General features: G+C 37.8%; 1 protein-coding gene across 3 annotated transcripts in view; it reads right to left on the bottom strand.

The window, feature by feature from the left end:
- Positions 1-23,036, bottom strand: part of ctnnal1 (catenin (cadherin-associated protein), alpha-like 1) — a 72,052-nt gene extending 49,016 nt beyond the window's left edge. The window contains exon 1 of one of the 3 annotated variants that reach the window (XM_049475402.1): positions 22,506-23,036. In XM_049475402.1, coding sequence (XP_049331359.1) covers positions 22,506-22,616 — 111 coding nt within the window. In that variant the 5' untranslated portion in view covers positions 22,617-23,036. Of the gene's footprint in view, positions 1-22,192; positions 22,364-22,505 lie in introns of those variants that run through there. The other 2 variants (XM_022683214.2, XM_022683215.2) reach the window with 2 other exon arrangements.
- Between the last annotated feature and the right edge of the window lie 2,305 nt (positions 23,037-25,341).

Below are 25,341 nucleotides of genomic sequence, written 5' to 3'. Positions count from 1 at the left end.
ACCCAAACCAACAAATTAAATTTCCAGCCCAGAGCTTTGATGGACTTGTGAGGTTATAATGGACGTGTGAGGAACACACAGATTTCTTCCACTTAGACAGCAGTGATTCCTCTTTCTGTGCCACAGTGAGGGACCTCTTGCTCAGCCTGGCTGAAACTGCACGGTTGGCTGCTGTTCAGATAGATCCACTATAACCCTTAGCTTTGACAGCAGTGATAGCTGGAGCTCTGTGCTGTACACAAGCGGGGAATCCCTCAGCCACAGTCAGGATGAATGAACACTTGCAGCCGAGCACTCTCCTGACCGTGTGCATCTTCAGCCAGCTAATTCAATAAACATGGCGAGAGTTGCGACATGATTGAGCATGGAAATTGGACTCTTGGTCATCTGGGAGTGATGAATGAGAAGTAGTGTATGTGAGAAGCAGAGCTGCATTCTTAAGGATTAAGGGCATTTTCATATGTAGAGTTTGTTTGCTCTGATCCGAATCAGTTTGTAAACTTTGAGTATGAGTATGCCTGGCCACTACTAAAGATTGAGATTAGCAATATTGTTGACATTTAAAATCCATTTTATTCCAAAGGTATTTTTAAATAATAGTATGATATAGATATTACACCATTAAAAGACATTTGATCAATAATAATAGTTTAGAAGGTATATGCTTTTGCATGTTAAAAGCAGCATATTTTAAATGCTGTAATAAAAAAGGTTATTCTAATGTAAATAAACATTTAAGGAAACAAGGGAAATACTGAGGTTGGTTAAAAGAATACAGAAGTCAGCATATATTGTAGTGACAGGCCTAACTAGTGTTTTTCTCTTATTGGCCAGACCTATCTGGGGTGGGAGAAAGAAAGTAAATACATGAAGAAGGTCTTTTTTTCTGGGCATTTTAGCTCAAACTTGTGAAGTACACTTGATCATTATTCACATTCTCACCACAAACAAACCACACAGTTATTTTGTGACAGGACAGAAAAACTCATAGAAATCTGTAAAAATGAACCAATTTTAAGCAGACTAAAAGGTACAGGTGTGAAAAAACAACTCAGCATGCACTTACTGTATGCAGATTTAAACTACCCACAGCTTTTTACAGGGCTGACCTCAAAAAGCTTTAAACTAAAAAAACTATTCTGGCTTCAAAACTGACTGAAGCAACAAACTGAAAAGAAGTAATTTATGTTTTTCCTCACTTTGTATTTGCTTTAAAAACAGTGTATTCCATCTCCGGGCTGCTTTGATTATACTCAGACTGTGGAGACAATATGTTAGGTAACCTCAGAAAAAGCTGATATCGATCTATTGTATTATATATGCATTGTAAAATAGGTGTGTGCCATATCGTATTATACACAATTATACTGTTATCATTACTGAAAATATATATATATATATATATATATATATATATATATATATATATATATATATATATATATAAATATATATATATATATATATATATATCATGATAGCAGCAGTATTCTGTCCTGAAAAAATTGTTTTGCTTCTTACTGTGGGCCTTAAGAGTATTTTTGTGAAATTGTTAATCTATTTTGTAGATATTTTTGTTCCATTATTTATATTCTTATTACGCTACTGTTGTTTACAAAATAGAAAGATGTTTAACATTTTTTTTGCTTCTACTGAATTTTTAAAAATAATCAATAGTAGCATAATAATGTAAAAAAAAACACCCTTTAAAAAAAATTACTTTCAATTAATATAAAATCCTAAATTGGAATTAAATTACAAATAGTCTAATATATACAAAATAAACAGAACATAAATAAATGTATAATGCTATTTAAATAGGCTCTCCTTGCTAAAAAAAAAAACACAACTGAAAATAATGAGGTCTGCAAAAATGATAGGGGTCATATACATTTCTTGTACAGTATATCAATCTATTAATTATCGTGACAGGCTTATCCACAACCTATCGGTTAAACAACAAAGACCAAACAAGCAGAGACCGTGGGAACATTCCTGATCCTGGCTCATGTGTGGGGCAGAACTTAGGCTAATCCATCTGCTGTCACATCAGCTTCCAGTCACATGACAGCAATACAGCGTAAAAGATAAGTTCTGATGTACTAATGAAGCGCAAAAGCAGATTTTTCTTAATTGAGCAGCAAATTAAAGATGATGAATTACAGAGGGCAGGGCATCTCGGCCACTGTCTGAGTGAGTGAAGGGCTGAGTTACATTAGGTCATTCACTCCTCGGCTCTGCTCTGGGACTGATCATTTATCCAGCCTTCAGGGTGTGACTTCAGTTTCTAAAGCTGTGATACAAGACAGCTCAGTGGGACTGGCTGCACACAAATAACCTTAGAAACGATGGTGCAAAGTGATATTTGCACAGGTTGCTCTAAAACCACTAACATTACATTAGTATGTGTTTGGGTTCATCTATTTTCTAAATTGCATAATGCAGTTCAACAATAGTCATTCTTTAATACAAACCCAGTTTTTATTCAGTGATGGTCATTTTTGTAGTTGCAGACTTTGCTGCAAACAAGAAATGTTCTCTATTGTTCAAGGCCTCTGCTGTACTGCAGTAGATAAATGTAAATGTATTCTTGGGCTTAGAGGTCTAGAGTCAGTCTAAAAAATGGGTACTGTTTATTTACACAATGTTTAATAAGATGTGCCCAAATGGGTTTCCGAAGCTTATACACATAAATTCAACTGTTCTCTTTTGCCATTTTTTAATTTATATATATATTAATTATTTTTTGTTGTAAAAAAAAAAAAGATGTCTGTGCCTTTTAGTGCGACTTACAATCCCGTCATTATAACTTTTGTCTGTAACTGTAGCCATAATACTGTAGAATTAAAGTCAGTAAAAGCATGGTGTTGGTTATGGGATGATCTTTGACCACTATGTTGTTTGGAAACATAAAACAATTAAAAAAACTATATATAAAACTCTAAGGATACTAAGGCTAGTAACCATCACTGGCTTTTAGGATAACTCACAATGTATTCTAATCCACATTCATTTCATGCTGTAAGCTACACTGTGTAATATAAAATACAAGTGCATTGGGGAGTTTAATAGTGTCCAAAAACCTCATTCAAAATCTACTTTGACAAATCTACTATGAGAGAAGGCTTTAGTACACTCTTGAGAAAAATGGCTGACATACTCAAAAGTGCCCTAAAACAAAGCCAATTTGTCAGAGTCTAAAAATAAATGTACTGTTGCTTTAAATGAGAAAAGTGAAAAAAAAATTGAAAAGTAAGTTCTGACATTCTTGTACACTGTTATTTTGTTGCTTTTTCAGGTTAAACAGGATTAATCAAACAAATTGTCTTGTCCCTATAGCAAAGTACTGCTACTCTCTGGAGCAGATAAACATTCAGGTACGGGCACTATACATAATGATATGGCGTTGAGCTGTGGGGAAGTGGAACTGTGTTCTCTGGAATGATGATGCTCCATCCAATACTTCTATTCTATAGGGAGTTGGGGGATGAGGTGGGGTGAAGATTGTCCTGACCTTATTATTAACACTTGCTGAATGCAAATCCTCACAGCAATGCTCAAAATCTAGTAAAAGGCCTTCCCAGGACAGCAGAGGCTCCAACAAAAGACAAAAAAAACTCTCTTTTCAAAACTTAAATATATAAAACAAATGATGAATGAGCAAGTATCTCATTACTTCTGTCCATATAGTGTAATACATTTACTTATAAATGTAACTTTTAATAAAAAAGCACATATTTATCTAGATCTGAACAAGGACATTCCAATTACTTCCAGCAACTTCACAGAACAAATGCAAATGTATAGAGCAGAGGGTGCATAAAGCTCTAGTAGGCATGAGGCCCAGAAGCACGTTGCAAATGAGGGCCCACGGGGGCTGTGCCTGAAGAAAACTCATATTGTGAATGATCTGTAAGCCTCTTCCTGTGCAGAGATAACATAATGCAGCGCTGGATTGTTCAGCGGTGACTCACTGCAGCGAGTGCGGGAGAGAGCACAGGCTGTCTCTGTTTAAGAGTGTTAAAGCAGAACCGAGAAGGACCTTGAGGACTTGTCATGCTTTGCCCACTCTCTTCCACTGTCATGCTTCATCATCTGCCCTGACTGATGGGCTGTGAAGAGAGAAAGAATCCTCCAATTTGACCTCTCGCTTTTCCGGATGAGGGCAGGACTCTGCTGCAGGTATCACAGACAAATCACGCGCAACGATATCTATCCCAGCGATTATACTTTCATTTGAACAGTGCCGTGTCCCGAGGCTCTTATTATAAAGAAGATTGGAAAACCCTGAATATAATGTGTGGGCCTGGTTTGGCATGCAATGCATAGGGAATCCCAGTTGCAAAACGCTTCATTTATTGATTGGGTGCTGCTCATATAGCTGGCGTTCCATACATTTTTAATGCTGATCATTAATTATTGAGCTTACTGTGATTTGCACCTGCAAGTCCAGAGATTGAGCTCAGGCACCTGCCATTCAATACATAAGCATTAGCCTAGCAACTGTTTAAGTCAAGAAAATGGACATTTCACAAGTGAAAAGCAGAGAAAACCAGAGGCTTTCTGCACCAAAAAACAAAAAAAATCCTGTGTCAGCTAGTGGAAAAAAATTGGGATACCACACTGGACCATAATATTTGATGGTCATTGTCATGTTGCATGGCCTACCTCCGCTTTAGCTTCAGATTGCGCAGCAAAACAGCCCCATATCACTGTTACACTTCAATGTTTGTCAGCTGAAATAAGTGTGGTAATACATGTGTTCAAATGTTTGCATGTGTTTACTGGAATTCAGCTGTCCAAAGCACATTGCTCCAGAAGTCCTGGTCTTAGTCTAGGTGTTCTTTGGCAAACATTTGTGTTGTTCTTATGTGTTATTTTTTTATGCATGGTAAATACTGTACTTTGACATCAACCAGTTCCTGAAGGTCAGATGATGATATTTTAGAATTGTTGGAGAGATCGCATGGTCTTCTCTTAGGCAAAGAAAGCCATGTTGACCTTCTAAAGGCCTCTCCAAACATGGATAAATAATCCATCACATTGTTTAATTAGAGGATTCACTCAGTACCTTGTTGCATTTTATTTCTGTTGATAGTGCTCTATATAGTTATCTGTACAGATTTCACATACAGTTTTTGGACACGGTACATATCTGAGGTTTAAACAAGACAAGCCTCCACGTTCTTGCTAAACAATATTTTTTAAATATGGAAATAAATTTGGGAGTGTTATAACTTTTTCCAACAAGAAATTTGTATTTCAATTATTTACAAATTATTTTTACAAAAACATTTGTATGTGATAAATCATAATACCTCCACCTCCATTCTGTTCAGATAGGGATCATATCCATATGTTTAAATGCTTTCATAGGGTGTTCCAATATTCCTACATGATTACATGTGCTGTCTAAACATTTATCAAGAAATTGTACCATAGCATCTTTGTTATTGGCCAATCCCAGCCATGATAAACATTGAGGAGGTTTCCACAAGTAGGCCTGGACAATAATTCGATATCGGTATTTATCGCGATAAGAAATGTTTCAATAACGGTGATATCAGTTTTGTGGTATATCGATATGTATTAGAATCACGGACAGGCGTTTTTTTACTGGCGTCAGCTCGCCGCAGAGCTCAACACATTCAGCCCCCGTAGCTGGGCTACGTCAGTGCGTGATGACGTAACCACACAGGCACGTAGCCAAATAGGCTAGGCTAGGCAAGGCTAGGTTAAAATGGCTAGGCTCGGGTCCGCTTCGCAGCAAAAATGTCTCGCGCTGGAGACAAACGGAGCCGGGACGAGCGGATCCAAGGCTAAGGTAGACTCGGTTCGGTCGGCCCCGGATCCTCGAGGCCGGCCGCAGGTCCGCTCGCTCGGCCGTGGGTCCTCGAGGCCGGCCGCGGGTCCGCTCCCTTGCCGCTTTGCTGCAAATTGTGCCGGAGAGTGCAGCCGACCAGCAGCGGTAATGTTAATACATCTAATCTGTTCCACCACTTCAGGCAACTCCACTACATACAATATTTTTCTTATACTGACTGAAGCACTTTTATAGCTTATGTTGTAACTAAGTTATTCATAGTTGATAAAGCCTGTAGGTTTGTTTATTTGACGGGAAAATCTTGTTGCTTTTACGTATATAAAGGCTTATTGTATTCTATATCCTAGTTGAAACACTTTTGTTTTAATCTGTTAAATTTGTTCACAAAGAATAAGAAGCTCTGCCTCTGTTGTAATTTAAAGTTATTTTTATTGGTAACAGTTATATAGGCTTATGTTTGACAGGGATGTCATGTTATTATTTTGCTATATGCAAATAATATTGAGCATTGATTTATTTTGACTACTTTTATTTCTAAAGTATTAAAGTTTTTGTGAAAGGAGGTTTCAAAGGCTTAAATTAAATTTTCAGACAGTAGTAGGTACAGATTTCCATTAGATAGATAGATAGGTAGATAGATAGGTAGATAGATAGGTAGATGTGCATATAATGAGGGTATCTGATGCCAGCCATACAAAAAGTGCAAATACACAGTTATATAATAATTTAAATTCGCAGTGCTGCAGGGATTGCAGGGCTTCTTAGCAGTTTTCTGAGGCCTTCAAAGTATTTATATCGATATTGAAATTATATCGTATCGACCGAAATTTAAGGAATATATCGTGATATAAATTTTGGCCATATCGTCCAGCACTATCCACAAGCATATTTCACTCTACTGAAAGTCCATTTACCAGAAACTTCCAGATTACAAACATGAATCTAATTACAAGGCTTTCAGGAGACATCCTGCAGTTTCAAACAAAGATCCTTTTCTTCTGTCATTTCTGTCTATTCACTCCTGTTGCTGTAATCGGAGTGTACAGTGTTAACTTCCACCATGTGAGACAGTTGTGACGGCAATCATCAAACAAGCTCTCAACTGTGCATATGTGCTGATGAGGAGTGTTATTCACACTGCCTTTGTTTTCCTGTGGGAATGTGGGTTTGTTTAATCTGATTCCAAAAGTCTTACATTCCACCTTTTCCCTGGAAAACTCTTCCTTCTGAAGAAGAGATAAAAAAAATTGAGAAACTCTAGAAAAGAACAGGAACACACAAAGAGAAAAATCCTCATGCAGCCATGTGTGCGGTCTTAAATCATCCCCATATCAAGCTTCTGAGGAATACATTTCAAAAACAATATTATTCTTGGGCAGGTGTACAAAACCATTTCATCTAAAAGAGCAATAAAATGCCAGATAAACATCTCATCTGAGAATCCTTAACCTCACTTGGAAATAACATAAACCACAGCAGCTTTTAAAACATGAAGGCATGTTTCAGACATGTGCTAATCTCCAGCTTGCCAAATCAGTGGAATCCAGGCCAGGGGTTTCAGTGTAACAACCCTTCTCCCTTTGAAAGCACAGCAAGCTAACAACAGTCTGGCCTCTGGCGAGTTCTTTGTTGTTCAACTCGACTGACTCCAAACTCTGATTACCTCTTGCCTGATTACCTTATAAAGAAGAAACCAGACACCACTGGCCCCGAATGGCTCGGATTTAGCCGCTCAATGAATCCTTGTCGTTTCTCATTTCAATGACCGTTCAATCAAATTAGTGTCTTACTCAGTTGAACCAGTTGATGGTTGGCATGAGTCGAAATCAATACAGGGTCCTCTATAATTTTCTCCACAATCATTATCACCTAGCAAATTTGTCTGGGTGGAAAAAAGAGCATAGCAAGAAAAAATTGGATATTATGTACATTTAAAACTATAACATGCTTCATTTAATATTTATCTAAAAGGGAGAAACTTTTTTTTTCTTTAATCAGTGCACCTGGGGGCAAAGACCAATTCAAAATCGGCAAAAGTACTACCACAGGGAAGGGCATTGGGAACACTAACACATGTATAAGTCATGGGAGGTTCTCTTGTGAGTGAGATTTAACACTGGCAGAGTGCTCATGGCAAAGCAACTTGAATTACATGAGTCTGCAATTTGGAAGGTCAGTATATTGGAAATATTTCACACAGGATCTTCTGAATCTGTAAGTTGTGTTACACTTCTTGCTCATTCATCAGCAATTCATTCAGAGTTTTGAGGTCAATGGCACTATTTGTCCAGCAAAAATAATTTAAAAAGAACTCAGTCAGACATCGATCTCGGCAGATTATGTAGCTTGAAACCTTGTAATTAGAAAACTTTTCATGTGTTGTCATGTCCACTTTAAAGAAAGTTTCAGAAAAATATAACATGCCCAATAATTCTATACTTTCACCATGGTAAATGGACTTTTTTCTTTACTCATGTTCATGTACAGTGGCCAACCAAATCAGGTGTTACCTCAGCTTTCTACTTCAAAGATATTCTAGTTCTAGTAATTTCCAGAAACCTACATCTGAAGCAGCAAAGTGTGATTGATTACACAATATAGACTGTGACTGAAGTGACTACAAGTTCAAGCCCTTTGGGGCTTTAGCAATAAGTCACACATCACAGGCAAAGTGAGAGTGTATCCTGGTCTTAGCCCTCAAGAGGGCTGACCTGTGACCCATTTCCCTACTCCCCCTGGAGAGGAGACGCCCCCCCGCCCACATAAACATGCAGCCTCATTCGTGCAACCTGATCCACACCAAGGAATGCCATGGCCACGCCATCATCTGCAAAGCAGAATGCACCAGACAGCCACCACCCCTTTCTCTTTCCCAGGCCTCTTTGTTCATGCTAGCAGCTTGAACAACTGTGCACATTAACAGTTTCTCTAAATAAAAACAATCTATTTACAGACATGTTTCACCAAGGAAGCATTCTCCACACAATCACATGGAACAACACAGAAACAAGGCAGGTTGGCTTCATTAGTTCATGCTGTTGCCAAATTCTGACCAAACCACCTGTGTGCTTCAGCACAAACTGTCCACATTTATCAGAGCCAGTTTACACCTGCTCACATTTTGTGTCTTGAGTAGGCTTGTCATGATTATCATATTTGTTTAAACATGTTATAGCAGCGATAATGCATATGGAGGGGAAAAAAAACACTCCATCTAGTATAACCAAAGTGAGCAAACTTTTATGTTTTGTCCCACACAGCAATCAGGATCCAGTCCGACTAATAAGAGATGCATTTGTCTACCCAGTGTAAATGCATGTGACTAAAATCTTATATTAATGGAATTCAGATACTAATCATGTTAAGTGATCAATCATAAACAGGGAAAAAACAAGGTGTTTACACTGCAATAATATTAGATACATTGTACCAGAAGTAATTGCAATAAATAATATTATTGTAATTTTAAGACTGACATAACAATATTACAGTAATATAATAATGAATATAACCTGAAAAAGCAAATAACGTTAAATTAGTAAAAATATTCAAACATTGCAATTGAAATAGATTTTTTAAAATATCCAGGATTATAACTGGATAATGCCCATATAAAATGGATACAAATCTGTTTGCTCACACCACTTTAGGTGGTGGTTTGAGACATATTAGAACCACATCATTATAGTGTAAACACCTCTGTTTCTCTCTGTTCATACCTGATCACTTACCATGATTACTATCTGGATTGCAGATAAGATAAGATTTTAGTCACATGCATTTACAGTTGTCGGAGAAATGCGTCTCTGGTTAGTCGGACTGAAACCTGATTTGCTTACTTTTTCATTTTCAGATGCATCAACACTGCTTTAATATGTGGCTCAACTCTCCTTGCAATTTTTTATGTGGCTTGGCCTCATCCAGATATAATCCTGATATTCAAGATGCATGAAGTGACCAAGTGTAAACTGGTTTAAACAAGCATTCAACAACTCTGCACTCCTGCTCATGTATTTGGTTACTGTAGTGTAACAGTGTAAACAGTCATTGTCTTGTTATAATAGGCTCCCAAACAAATATTTAAAAAAATAATAATAATCATCATTAACCACAAACACTATATATTTTATCCATTCCCATGATCAGAAATTGCAACTTTGGCGACAGATACTTAAAAACAAATGCAATTCAAAATACAATTTAAAAACTGTCCCAAACACAGTATACATTAATATTTATTCAAAATGTCCTTTCCTTCTACCAGTTAAACAATACTAATCACACTCCTTGTTATAAAATCTACAATTGTCAATATGATATGAAAAATTCATACTGTCCACCTCTACTGTGAGCTGGAGCTCTGCTTCTGGAAGTGGTATAAAAAAAAGTGTTTCACTTCCAAAGTCAAAGACTCAAAACTGTCACTTTTAGTCCACCAGCTGTTACCAGCCCCTCTCACCAAGGTAGCAAACGCTTCTAAATCTGGAAAAGCAGCTGTCCTGACTAACCAAATCTCACTAAGTCTGCGTCTTTATTAAACTAAAAACCAGATGACAGCAGACAGACTAGACTGTCTTCATGTCTAACCAGCCACTGTTGAGGAAGAAATCACCAGGCGCTGGCATGGAGACAGCCAGGCGTGAGAGATTCCGTCTAAAGCGCCCTGCCAACGAGCTGGATCCCAGACTGAGAGTATTTAATCAATATTCATGAGGTGGATAGGGGAATCCAGCGACACGCTAACCAAAGCTCCTCAGCGGCTGGCTAATGTTAGCATTATTAGCATATGCATTATCAGTGCTTATCTGGCCAGCGGAGGGATGCACACAGCTAATCCCGCTGGCCTGGGAATGACATGATTGATGGAACTAATTACCAAAAGGAGCAGTTTTTGGATCTGTTTCAGGCAAGAAGCATGGAGGGGTTCACATGCCGGTAGAATCAAAAAGAAAATCTAATTGTTCCTCACTGTCATGCTGAAGTGGGTTCTTTATTCAAACTGTTTTATCCTTCTTTTAAATTCAGTGGTGCAGAACAGTGTTTTTTTGTGTGTGTAACTCTACTATAGTCCTGTAGTCCACCCAGACACTAATGTGACTCCCTATAACAATTAATACAAAGTGGTGGCCCATTCACACCATACACAGAATTGATTCACTCGTAGATGCCTGTTATTCACACAAAAATTGCAGTGCATCAGTTATGTCAGTCCTAACAGAGGTCAGTTACATCTATCAGTCTTTAAAGGTACAGTAAAAACTTGTTTAATTTATAATTTAATTATTATTATATTAAAACTAACAACAGGGCATTTGCAAATACGTTATGTTTAAGGTGGTTATTTAAAATAAAAAGGTTTTGTGCATGCCAACAATCAATGAACAAACCAACAACAAATATTCAGTCCTTTCCACAACCCACAAGGCAAGCTAGTCATAGCTTAGAGCAAAAAAATGCCATGTAAAAGTTATGTTTTTATAATACTTTACCTCTCAATACTAACCTTATTTTATTTTTTGGCCTTATTTGAATCTGGTTGTTCATGTGTTTTAGACAGTATCTAAAAAATAAATATAAATGGACCAATTTTATTCCAATAGTGCTTGGAATTAAATCCAATTACATTTTTTTTAACATATAAGGTTTTTGTGTGACAGTGACAACATACCTTACTTGTTTCTTAGAGCTAAAATGTGTTTTCCCTGCTGGCCCTGAGTGCATGTGTTCATTGTGAAAATATGGTTACCTAAAAAGTTCACTTTTCTTTGGAAAGTAAACTAGTTAATTTCTAACATTTTTAAAAAATATCAGGGATTTTGTTGTGAAAATCACGAATATTTTTCAGCCCTCATTAGGAGGATCACTACCTGTCCTGCCTAAAATCTTTGAACTACCAACAACAACTGTAAAGATGATTCTGCTACAGCAATGATGCAGTTAAAACTCTGCATTTTGCTTGTTTTGATGCTGCTCTTAACCACGGTAGTCTATGTGATCTAAAGTATGGTTTCATAACTTTAGTGCATGGAAACTTGATTTATTTTACATTTTCTGCATACCTGGCTAGTGTCACAGGTTTGGTGTGGCTGTTGAAGATTATTTACATGTAATCTTCCAGTGTTTTCTATTTTCTCTTGTTTCTTTTGCAATGCTGTGGTGTTATTACACTGTCGGGCACTATAACTCTACCACAACGAGACATGATTAGAGAAGGCACTTTAACATCACTGCGGCAAAATTCAAAGTGAAAAGTAAGAGAGAGATCTATCATCTTAAACACTGTGTGGCGGTTTACAAAAAAAATTGAAAGTACTGATTAAACCTCTTTAAAACGCCACCTTTCATGCTCAGAAAACTTGTCTGGCGTGTCGGCTCTTTTTACCTTTTCATTGTATCACTTGAGGCTGTGGGCTATACTTTCAAAGGCTTGTGGTTTTAATGAAGCACATTTGGAACTCTTAGTATCTTTGGAGGAAGAGCATCACAAAGCCTATGTCTGCTATCAGGTGGCTTTTTTACAGCAGCCTCAGAGCTCACCGGGACCTAAAGGGAATGTTCTAATAAAACAGCTTATGCTTTTGAAGCAAGCCTTGTTGTTATAATGTAGCTGCCGCTTGGATGGTTCAATTAATCCTGGTTTAAAAAGGTAAACGTCAGTGGAAGCTCCTCGTTTTGGGAGGAGGACAAGCGCTGCCCGGAGAGACAATTAAACCCCCAAGAATTCAGAGAGGCCCTACTGCCCAGTCAGCTGTGAGAGAGAAAAGAGGGGGAGTGAAAAGAGGTTTGTTATAAAATCATCACGTAACACCGCTGCAACAGAAGCATTACTTGCTGGTATTTGTTGGTGTCCAGGGAGGAGAAGTACTGGCCCTTATACGTTTGTGCTCAGCTGAAGTGAGAATAATGGGGCTTTTGTAATTACTGTTAAGGTAAGTGGGGTATTCGTCACAAACACCTTACATTCCTCAGGCTCAGCAACTGCAGCCAAAGCGCCGTCTCCGTGCCAAAGAACACTGCAGAGATGAATGTTCTGCATGCCTGTCTGTTCTCAGGGGAGAAAACAAAAGGCAGAACTCATTAAATTTCTGTCTTGTTAACTTCTGTCTTGTTAGGTAAACACTACTGAGCTGATATACGTCACTGAACTAATTCAGATGGTCAGCCAGAATGGAAAAACAACAGAACACACTGAGCTCGGGTCACCTGTCCTAAGATCTGACAACTCCACTGTCCCCAGTATCACTCAAGATCACCATCATTAACACAAAAAGAGCCTAAGTGACATATGTGTGACACTTTAATAGCCAATGGAAAGTTTCTTACAGCACTTTGTATTTTTAAATGCCTAAGGCTATGTTCACACAGCAGGTGCCCAAATCTGAGGTTTATTTTAGGCTGTGCACACACAGTCTTCTTAATTTGACCCATATCAGACATTTGTCTGAACCATTCACACTGTGTAATTGACACACATGAGCAAAAGAGCAACACTTCACGCAAAGTTTTAGTTTCATCCTTGCCAGAAACATGATACAATAAATTCAGACAGACAGCTGGGCACATCACTGAGAATTTGCGAATCTGCGAATCTCACTGTAAAAAGGGCAAATTAGTTACTGACACTTTTTGACACTTTCTCATTTCTCATTTTCTGCAAATAAATGTTCTAAATGACAAATTTTTATTTGGAATTAGGGAGAAATGTTGTATGTAGTTTATAGAATAAAACAACAATGTTCATTTTACTCAAACATACACCTATAAGTAGCAAAATCAGAGAAACTGATTCAGAAACTGAAGTGGTCTCCTAATTTTGTCCAGAGAGTTAGGCTATATCTCTGTGTCCCATATAATAATTTAACTGATTTAGTTATTTTAAATAAATCTTCAGAACTGGGCCCGGGCTCTTATGTGTTAATGTGACAATACCATCAAGACCTGTCCAAAGAGACCCTCCCCTCCCTCTTTCCAGAGTCCTGCAGTAATAGGGGTCCTAAAACATGCCAAAAAGAGAAAGCAAGAGAGTGTGTCACCATACCACAGTACTGATTAAGATCTCATCCTGCCCAATGACAGATTGAAGCCCCATGTAACACAAATACAGCTTGGAGATGTGCCAAGCTGTCACATGATCCAAGCAGAGAAAGCAACAAGTTACGCGGCTCCAATCAGTTCTACTGCAATGTGAAGCAGGAAACTCATGGCCTCAAGGCCAGTGAATCATGCTCAGAAATCCTTTACAATGGACACAATAGACTTGTTTTATGAGAGCTGGAGGAACAGCCTCGCCAAATCAAGGATAAGCTGGTGACAGATAAGCTGCTGAAAACACAGGTCTAAGCCAAGTTCCCACAAAAATGCACTGTACACCGCACTGATTTTTGACACCTGTATTCTATTCGGAGAACAAAGAGCCAACAGGTGTCTACCTGTAGGTATGTTGTGGTATAGATAGTGTAGATAGGGTAGACCATGCTGTAAGATAGTGGTGGGTGTACCTGGTAAAACACAGCTTTCCCTGTGAAAACATGAGGGTTAGCTTTCCCAGATATGCAAACATACCAGCATACATCTAGAAGAATACTTGTGTAATGTAAATCAAATAATTACTCCAAAATGCTGATTTTACAAAAGAAAGAAAATCTTCTTAATTATTAATGGAAGTCAAGGTAAAAAAAATATTCCACGCATAAAATTGATAAAATTGAAGAAAAAAAAAAAAAACAGCCAGATTCTCTTTAAGTGAGAAACACAATCCTCCCTTCAATTCCACAAGCTACATCTGTTTCAACAGAAGTAAAATGCAAAATATGCATTCATTCATTTGTTTTTAATTCTGACATTTCAGAGGCATTCTAAGTAAGAAAGCTAAGCATGTGCGCATTCAGAGTTCTCAGCAGAGACCCTCTGAGACAGCATCCTCACTAATCACTTTAGCTGACTTTTATTAGATATGAACGGCCATAAATCTATACAAATGTAATATAAAACACTGAAATAACTTGCAGAGTCGTCTGCTCTGATGATGGAGATTTAAGCTTTTTCGCTTGCTATGGAATTTAAAATTTAAAATCAGCAGTGAAATGAATACTTGGCATATTGCTGGGCAAAGATTTTAACAGAAGTATATCTACATAAATTTACTTCTGTATTATCCGTATTACTAGTCTCAGCAAATTAGAACGGCAGAAAGTGTATGGCAAAAATATTATGGAACCTGCATGTATGTTGGATGTAACATGTATAGCAATTCTCTAGTTGCTGAATGTCATCAAATACCAGAAAATGCCAGATGAACTTATTTAGCAAATAATGCAAGAAAATTACATAAATTTATTATTAAATAAAGGTACAAATATTAAATTCTATGTCATTTTGGAGCATTGCTATTAGTTTCTTCATTGTGAAATTGTGAAACAATGTATAAAACTGCCTGACTAATACACTGACTGAAAAGTTAAAAACAGGTAAAATAGGTCATTTATTGGGGCCAGATAAAAGTGGAAAAGTGGTAACCATGCTGTTTTGTCACTGTCCACAGAAAAGCATGCATTTCTTAAATGCAAAACTTTACAGGAGAAAAAAAAATCCTAATTTTGAACGTAAATCAGTGTAAAAAATAAAAGATCTAAATATTTTACAGTATTTTTATTGGTCAATTCACAACACAATTTTGACACAATGTAAAGGAGAGTTGTTGTGTTCAAATGATGTAATAAACTAAAAATTTCCCTTTTATCCCGCACTATCCTCTCAGCAACTTTGGCCAGATAAAAATACCAATACCAAAGTGTTTTTTAACTGCAATGGGGAGTGGAGCATTCTCATTGTACTGTGAATCAGTGAAGAAATGGCAACAGATCCACATCTGCGAGTGGCTTTATTGCCTTTTATAAAGACACAAAGTGATAACTGCTCTCTTGGCAGCTGCTGAGAAGTAATATTTGGAGAGGAGGAGGCTGTCGTTCAATGACCAGAACACAAATTCCACCGCGCAAAAGCAAAATGAAGTAATAAACTAAGAAAATTTGCTAATGCTGCTTTTGTGTGCAGACATGAATAACATAGTGCTTGAAAGCTAATCTGCAAAATTCACACATATACAATGCTGACTTTACTTACGGCCTGCTCCTCTGATCCACACAGTCTCAAGGGTGATGTAACTCATTGTCTGATTAAAAACGAATGTCTCATTATACAACATTATTCTTTGTCAGACTCTTTTTGGTGTGAGCTTCAAGTAAAATGCAGCTTAGATGGTCCTGGTTGAGTTGTAATCAGTTATAAATCTTATCAGCTCTGGCTTTGGCCTTCATACCTCCACCGGTTAAGCAAATATAATGCAGTAGAGACATGCACACACAGGAAAGCGCACACACACACACACAGCTCACAGCCCACATTTATACACACTATACATGACGGCTGTGTTGTTCTAGCACCGGAAGGTATCTGGCCCTGTAATCCCTTGTGGTTTACACAAAGATGAGATTCTTCATCATCACCATCGCCTAAGGAGGCACACTGTTTATCCTATCTGCTCTCCGTCCATTGATTACTGCAATCGTGCCATGAGATTTCTTCTGTAATAAAGTGCTATGGATAATTAATATGCTGCGCACTAATGCAAAGACCTTCTATCTCAAATACAAAGAAAAAAAACTAAACTTTCAAAGGAAGTCAATGCAAAAATATTTAGCTTTTTTTTTTATTTAATTTTTTGTAGGTTTATTCATCACAAAATTTGGACTCACTGATTATGCCAGACGTTATGGGATAGCAGTTTGTATACTGGGAACAGTGTGCTTGAAAAAGTGAAAAACAGGTGCATATCATTAAACTATCAAGAGCCAAGAGAGGACTAAATAATGCTTTAGACTAAAATTGTACTTTACAAATACTTCTGCTTTCTGGACAGCCAAGACTATGCATGAATAATGATATGGTATAGTATATGATATGGCAGACTCTGCACTTAAGTGAACACTCACACACAAACACAAACAAACAAACAAACAAACAAACAAACACTCACACACACACTCACACACACACACACTCACACACACACTCACACACACACTCACACACACACTCACACACTCACACACACACACACTCACACACACACTCACACACACACTCACACACACACACACTCACACACTCACACACTCACACACACACTCACACACACACTCACACACACACTCACACACACACTCACACACACACTCACACACACACTCACACACACACTCACACACACACTCACACACACACTCACACACACACACACACAACTTCCCCACTTTTACAACCCTAATTAATCAATTGATGGCACAAAACGAACAAAATCATAAGGACTCAACATAACAAAGTGAGACAGAGAAAGGATATTCAGCCCAATTATAGCTGCAAATCTTTTCAGGAAAACGGTGCTTAGCCTGGCAGAAAAAAAGACAGAGCCAGCACAAATATGTAATAACAAGCCGTTCTTGTCATAGGCATTCAAAATCTGACTGATCACATCAAAGCCTCTGCAGAATTTTTATAAGTACTATCCTGACTCAAGTTACAAGATCACACCCCACAATGATGTACAATTATTAACACATCAGCCAGGTCTAGTTAGTTTTATCATGCGGTTGTAGTAGTGTTGGGTTTGGGAAATTTGTTATTTTAATAAGTTATCTAATATATTTCATACACAGCGAACTACAAAGGGCTGCCAGTTTATTAGGTAGACCTACTTAATAAACTGCTCTTTCTGCCATTATCTGTTTTCAGATGCACCTACCGTATACATTTAGAGATGCTGATGACCAGATTAAAATTTTCTTTTTGGTCAGGGTCAGGACCATCCAGGCATATTTTAATATAACATCTATTTAAAGCTGACTCTTATTTTGACATGGTCTGTTTCATTGCCTGTCTGTTAGCTTCAAATTAGTGACCTTTTTGACATATTCTGTTTATTCATTTGAATTACTGACTTTTATTTTGACATGATCTGATTATGATTTAACAGCTGACATCACTTTTATTCTGTAACACAATAAAATTGTATTGGTTGACACCTGTATATATATAGTCCCACGTGTCCACATGGGACTCCTAGACCTCACACTAATATATTTCTGCTCTTCATTCACACACCAGAGTGATGTCATTGCGCATGTATGGACATGCTGGATGTGTTTCCTTAAGGCTTTCCTACAAGAAACTATCAAAAATTAGCCTAGCATTCTAACACATAAGAACATTCTACATCATCTGTCACTGATTAAGTTCATTACAGAAAGGGCAAAACACCTGCCAACATCAGTGCTTGATTGCATACACCACGGGTGGTGGCTTTTTCAGAATCATGTATTGCCCAAAATTATATTGTAAGTAATATAACAAAAATATATTGTGTTAAAACTTTTGGCCATATTGTCCAGCTGTATACATCATACCCAAAATGAAGGTTATCAGATTAGATTGTGGTCCAGAACAACTAGATCAGAGTGTCCCTTATGAATCAATATGTTCAAAAATTGACAGAATAAAATTTCCTAGGTCATGAAATTTGGTATCTAAACCACAAAGGCCTTCATATTTTTTTCCCTATACAGCCACAGTCTAGCACAGATGTGTCACCTAAGCAGACATGCAGGTAGAAAGGTTCTCTGAGGTCTTGGAGTCTAAAGACAGTTATTACACAGCTGTGGGAGTGATCACATGATCACACAAAAGATCACATAGATGTGCAGCCCCACAGCCCTCCCTTCAAGTCAAAAAACACTCTTAATAGTGCCTTTTCTCACTTCATTTCCTCCCTGTAAATCAGCCCAACTCCCTCCCACAACCCTCCGCTGACCTCTCACACTCACACTTGCATTTGCACACATTATTTACTCCAATATGTTCACTGCCAGGGATGAAATCACTACTGTTGACGGATATTTGCTGCAGGGCGGTTTTCAGGCGCAAAGCCACTGGCTGAAGAAAACATCAATTATGAAGAAAAGAAAAACAATTCTTTTGCTCAGCGCTGGGTATTTGTCATTCAGCACATGCACTTTTAACCCAAGAGCAGTGTTTCACAAAAAGCATACACAAACAAACAGCTACGTCAGTTCTGTTTGCCTCCAAGCTGCCTCAACTTCTGTTTACTACTGTTGAAATGTAGAGGTTTTGAGGGCTTCTGTGCAACACTATATACACACAGATTCAGAAGGAATCAGCATAAAGATGATCTCTTAATCAGCATCAGGCTTACCTCTTTATACTCCATCATTCTTTTTTAATGGTTTATAAATACCAAGCACTCATCTCCCTGTTTCTACACTCACTTTGCATCTTATCAGCTCCACTTATCTTACAGGAGCACCTTGTAGGTATATAAATACAAACTGTACTCCATCTTTTTCTTTTCATACTTACAAACCCAATTTTCACCCTGTTCTTCAATCATCAGGACCCACAGGACAACCACAGAGCAGGCCTTATTTGAATGCTGGGTCATTATTCTCAGCACTGCAGTGACACAGGCATGGTGGTGGTGTGTTAGTAGTGTCTGTTGTGCTGTTACAGGTAGATCAGGCACAGCAGTGCTGCTGGAGTTCTCAAACACCTAAGTATCACTGTTGGACTGAGAATACTCCAACAACCAGAAATATCCAGCAAATAGAGTCCTGTGGACGACGTCCTGTGATCACTGATTAAGGAATACAGGATGACCAACACAAACTGTGCATCAACAGGTGAACTCCTGTCTCTGACTTTACTTTATCTACAAAAGTGATTTATCTAGGTAGGTGTGTTTAATAGAGTGGTCAGTAAGTTGACACTGTTTAAAAACTCTAGCAGCACTGCTATGTATAAAGTACCAGCAGCACACACCACTATGTCAGTGTCACTGCAGTGCTGATAATGAGCCACCACCCAAATAAGAGCGACTCTGTGGTGGTCCTGAGAGTAAAAGAAGGATAATAAGAGTAAAAGGAGTATAATAAAGTATGCAGAAACATAGAAGGACTACAGTCTACAACTTGCTTCTATATGCTCAGTGGAGCTGATAAAATGGAAAGTGAGTGTAGAAACAATCAGGTGGTTTAAATAAAAGGCGGTTGGTCTGTGCATATTTTTAGCTCTCAACATTGAAGGCCTTCAATGGAAATAAGCTCAATGAAACAGACCAGGAGAAAGGGGGAGGGTTATCACTGGGATGCCTTGGGCCACCTATTGTGCGAACCCTATGAGACACTGAAAGGGTCCTGCATCTCTCAGGGGGACACTGAATAGACCATAAGCGAGTCTCCTATCACTGACCTTTCAGCCTCATTACCATCAATGGTGGTCATGATCTTTATGGTGACCCACAGCTCACCAGTCACAGTGTTTAAGATACAGTGTGCCAGCAGCCTTAAATGTTAAATATTATTTTTTAGCAGGGTTAAGTTACAGCATATTGTTCAGCACTGGTAGAAATGCAGCCTTGCCTCTTAATTTAACACACAAGGTGGATTTAACACACAAGGTGAAGTGTTCCAGTCCAGATTATTGTTTCAATTAGGCACAGTCTTTTAAATAAAATGATTTAATATAATGTTAATATTAGATTTTTGGGGGCAAAACCAAAATTAAACAAGTTTTTTTTTATAACTGCATGCATAAAATAGCCTAAATGAATATTTGTTCAGCTTTTAAATGAAAAGGCAAATACAAAACTACAATTTAACCACAAAAAGTGTGCACATACATGTGTAATTCAGTTCGACTTAAAAAAAAAAAGCAAAAAGTAAAAACAGCCTGATCATGTATAATGTAATACAACAGTTGTGTACATAAACTAGCATTTATGTCAACAGTTTAAAAAAATGGGTATACAGGGTTTACAGGTCTTTCAACCCATTGTTTCTCAACCCTAGGGCTGGAGGCCTACTGCTCTACACATTTTGGTGCTTTCTTGCTTTAAAACACACACTCAATTCAATATTTGACTGATAATAAAATGATTAGGTGGAACATGATCTATACTGATATAGGGATGATTTATATTCATGTAATCTATTTATTCACTTTTCTGCCGATTTCCACCATGAAACACACAAACACACACTGTTTTTAATATTATAATTAAACTCAGTAACTGAGATTTCCATTTTAAAAAGCATCAAAACTACCCTGATATATTATAATACTTTAATACATTATTGTCCCCTTCCCAAAAGTAGTTTAAATACCAGCATTTACATGTAATGTAATCACCATTTTATCCATGATTTAGTTACAGGGATTAAGGGATTGGCACCAATAATATAAATCTATATGTGCATGGCACTGATTATTTACATTTACACAATTATGGAAAGCTTAGTCTTAAGTAAGAAAAAGTGTGAATAATGGTGATTAATAACTACCGATTTCTACTGTGATTATTATTATTTTTTTAACCCTCCTGTTATGTTACGGGTCAAACTGACACATTTTTTCTTATTATTTATTCTTTCGGATAATTAAACATGCACTGGGCCAAATTGACCCAGGAACACCATTGCTGTTCCTAAACAATAAGGAGGGTTAATCAAACACCGCTACTAAAAACACCTTGCAGGTTTCTACTGCTGGATGAGAAGTCTCACAGTAGAGCACAGTAAAACACAAACACACAAACACAATTAGTTAGATTAAGATATGTTAAGTTTGCTGAGGTTTACTGAGTCAAAAATAAAAACCAGAAGCAGGGCTAGCCCTTTAAAATATTATGAATTAAGGTCTGATACACCTTAACACCAGCAGGTATCTGAGTTTCAACAAACTACTAGCAAGCTAGTTAGTTATATATACAGCTCTGGAAAAAAAAGTTAAAAAAAACACTTTAGTTTCTGTATCATTTTCTCTGATTTTGCTACTTATAGGTATATGTTTAAGTAAAATAACATTGATGTTTTATTTTATAAACCACTGACAACATTTCTCCCAAATTCCAAATAAAAACATTGCAAATAATGCAAAGAAAACAAGTTCATATGTATAAAGTTTTAAGAGTTAAGAAATCAATATTTGGTGGAATAACCCTGGTATTTATTTACACTTTTCATTCATCTTGGTGTGTTCTCCTCCACCAGTCGTACACTGTTTTTGATCATTTTATGACACTCCTGGTGCAGAAATTCTAACAGTTTGTTGGTCCTCTTAACTATATTCCAGAGGGATTCAATTGGTAAAATCAAAGAAACCCAAAGAAAAACATTTTAAGTGGGCTCTTATTTTTCCAGAGGTGTAGCTACTCAATGAGATACTTATTAATTAAATGGGAATTTAGTTGTTTGATAGGTTAGGCTGTTATCAAAACCATAAATATACATAGTTACTTACTTTCCAGAAGGATGTTCTCCTTTCACCACGTTTTATAAACTCAAAACACTCCCAAAACATAAATATAAGAGCTAGGTTAACTGACAGCGCTGGGTAATTATGGAAAATTCCTCACATTTTCTGCCCCTTTTTCATGTTTATATCACACAGTAAGGCTAGCTAGTTAGGTAGTTTAGGTAGTTAGGTAGTTGTGTAGGCAGGCAGCCCCGCTGAGAGCGGGCTGGAGCTGCTGCCTAGCGACCAACATGTTCCCACACAGCCGGAGAAGAAGAAGAAGTACGGGGCAAGTTTCCCGAGGCTTTAGGAGACTCACCTGAGACACCAGCGGGATGAGTGTTTGCTCCACAGACCGAGTTTTGATTTCAAGTCCGCAGTCAAAGTTACTGCCACCACTGTTGCTGCTGCTACAGGGAGACGAAGCCATTCCCGCCCAGCTCTCTCTCTCTCTCTCTCTCAGCGTGTTTCTCCTGCTAATGGAAACCGCGCCGCCGAGTGAGTTTGTTGTGGTTCGTTACCTGACTGGAGGAAGAAGAAGATTCACTAAAACAGAGCGGGTTTGTTCTTTGTTTCTCGCTAAAATAGAAACAACACTCCTCCCTCCCCAGCTTTCGGTTCCGCCGAGTAATAATTCCCGTAATTCCCTCCGGAGTAGCCCACAGCGCGTGTTTAATCCGCGGGTATTCAGAGCCGCCGTCTCCCCCCGGCTGACTGACTGCCTTCAGCCATGGAGTTTACCCAACTACAGCGGCTACAGCTCTGAAGCAGGCGCGCGGGCGAGCCAGAGACTGGGCAGGCTGTACGGGACAGACTGTAACACACACACACACACACACACACACACATTCTAGTTAGTTTGCGTTTGCGTGTGTGTGTGTGTGTGTGTGTGTGTGGTGGTAGTGGGAGGGCACGGCTAACAGTTCACAGTAAGCACAGTAAGAGGTCTGCTAGCTTAACACTTATAGTTTGTTTAGCTACACGTTATAAAATAATGTTTTTTTAAAATTAACTCTAAAGCTAAATTATAAGGTATGGTAAGGTGACTGGACAGAGAAGTTACCAAAAAAGTTTTTTTTTTTTTTTCAAATCAACGGTGAGCAATCTGGCCCTACAATAACGTTACAGTGTTTAAATGTATTATTAATAAATTAATTAATTTATGCCACTTCGACCAATACATGTTATAAAATATAATAAAACTTATTTCGGTTAAGGGACAATACGTTCAAACATTCAGTAGAAACACTAATAAATCAGTAAACTTTTGTCTATTTTATAAACAACGCTAACTCACCTACATTCTGGGTTTACACATAATATAATAATTATAATAAGAAGAACAACATTTAATGCATGTAACGTTATACAAAATGAACCATTAAAGCTTTCCAGTAAATACAAAAAAAAGACTGTTTCAAGTCACTTTACTACTTACAATATTGTTTTCTTTAAATCATTTACAAAATTTTACTGATATGATAGGGCACATACATATCACCAAACAGTATTTTAGCCAGTCATGCAACACCAGACCAATGATTGTGGACTGCAGTAGGATAAGAAAATTGTATATTTCACAATCTGTGATTAATTACAATTTAAAAGTGTATAGTTGTTTTGTTACGCAATCTTATTATCATTATGTCAGTGATATTGTTTAAATCTAAAATGACAATTATATTGTTTATCGCAATCATTTTGGGTCCATATAATGTCCACAAAAAATGTTATCGTGATAGACCTAGTTGTACTTCGGATTAATATTAATGCTTTAGCTTTATTTATGCAGCACAGTTTACTTAATATGTTTATTTATATTATTATACATATTTTTTTAACATTGTCTTGAATTATCCTAATTTGTTAATATTTTTTAACATTTAATTTTTATTTGCTTCTTCTTGGTCAAGGTAGCGGTGGGTTTGGATCCAAGCCGACATCATGAGGTGCAAGACTGTAATATCTCCTGGACAAGCCACAAGTCCATTGAAGGGTACTACACACAGCCATTAACTCACGCACTCACACCTAAGGGATAATTTAGTATAGCTAATTCGCCTACCATACATATTTTGGTGGCTGGTGAAAAGCCAGGGCTTAAGCACCACCATGGTTAATTGTTTTCAATTCTAAATAATTTTCATTTAAGCATTGATATGTTGGACATGGCCCAACAGAGACTTCATGCAGAGTTTACATTATATTATATTCTACACCAGTGGTTCCCAAATTGGGGGCTAACCAGACGCTGCAAGTCACAATCATTACCACGCAGTCTGCTGTCTACTATGGATGTTAATGCTGTCTATGATATATTTCCGGTATACACCTGACACGGTAGTTTGAGAAATGTTAAATATCCACACAATTTCAGAAATATAATGTTATGGCCTCGCTCGAACAACGATCATTCACATTGACTTGCCATGAGCAAGGTGACCAGTGTTCAGCCTGACCTTATAAAAGCTTATACAGATATCGGTGTTTCCAAGCCATCCCCTGTAATAACGCTTCTTAAAATGTTTACATACTACTCTTCTGTTACACATGTTGCTTTTTACTTCTTACTCAAAGGCACTGTATTAATTGAAAAAGCCTTCCAGTAGTTTTTATTACGTGTTTTAGTGTTAATGAGGTTCTGGGTGTGCGACATCCTGTGTGAGCATTATCTGCTCCATAATATGTTTTTAGTGTTCACCTGGTAAAGCTGATAATCTCCACAATGCAGGAAAGACTGCTGACCAGAGACAACTATCTTGCGACAAGTGACATTTTTCCACAGCGTAGTCTCTGTGTTCCCACAGTAAAACATACTACTCGGGGGGTGTGAGTTTCATGAGTCATGAGTATCAGGTGACATGTGAACACTTCCCCTGATCAGGTCGACTGAAGCCGTGGCCAAGTAAACTCAGCCGTGGAGCCACACCAGACTGGCGGGACCTGAGTGCGGTTGGTTTCAGTCCAGCACAAGCACTGAGGTTTACCGCTCTGCTTAGACTGCTCACATTAATATCAGATATTTCCTCCAATTGTGTTTAAGGCGCACTCCAGCCGACCAAAAGAAATCCGATCTGACCATAAAGGCTTTATGACTGAGGATCTTACTACATCCCACCCAGGGTGCTTTCCAGAGAAATCACCCGCATTTACAA

Source organism: Astyanax mexicanus, chromosome 3, assembly GCF_023375975.1.
Source record: "Astyanax mexicanus isolate ESR-SI-001 chromosome 3, AstMex3_surface, whole genome shotgun sequence".
Classification (NCBI taxonomy): domain Eukaryota; kingdom Metazoa; phylum Chordata; class Actinopteri; order Characiformes; family Acestrorhamphidae; genus Astyanax; species Astyanax mexicanus.
Note: the sequence above shows the minus strand (reverse complement) of the source record. Positions and strands in the feature narration are given on the sequence as shown.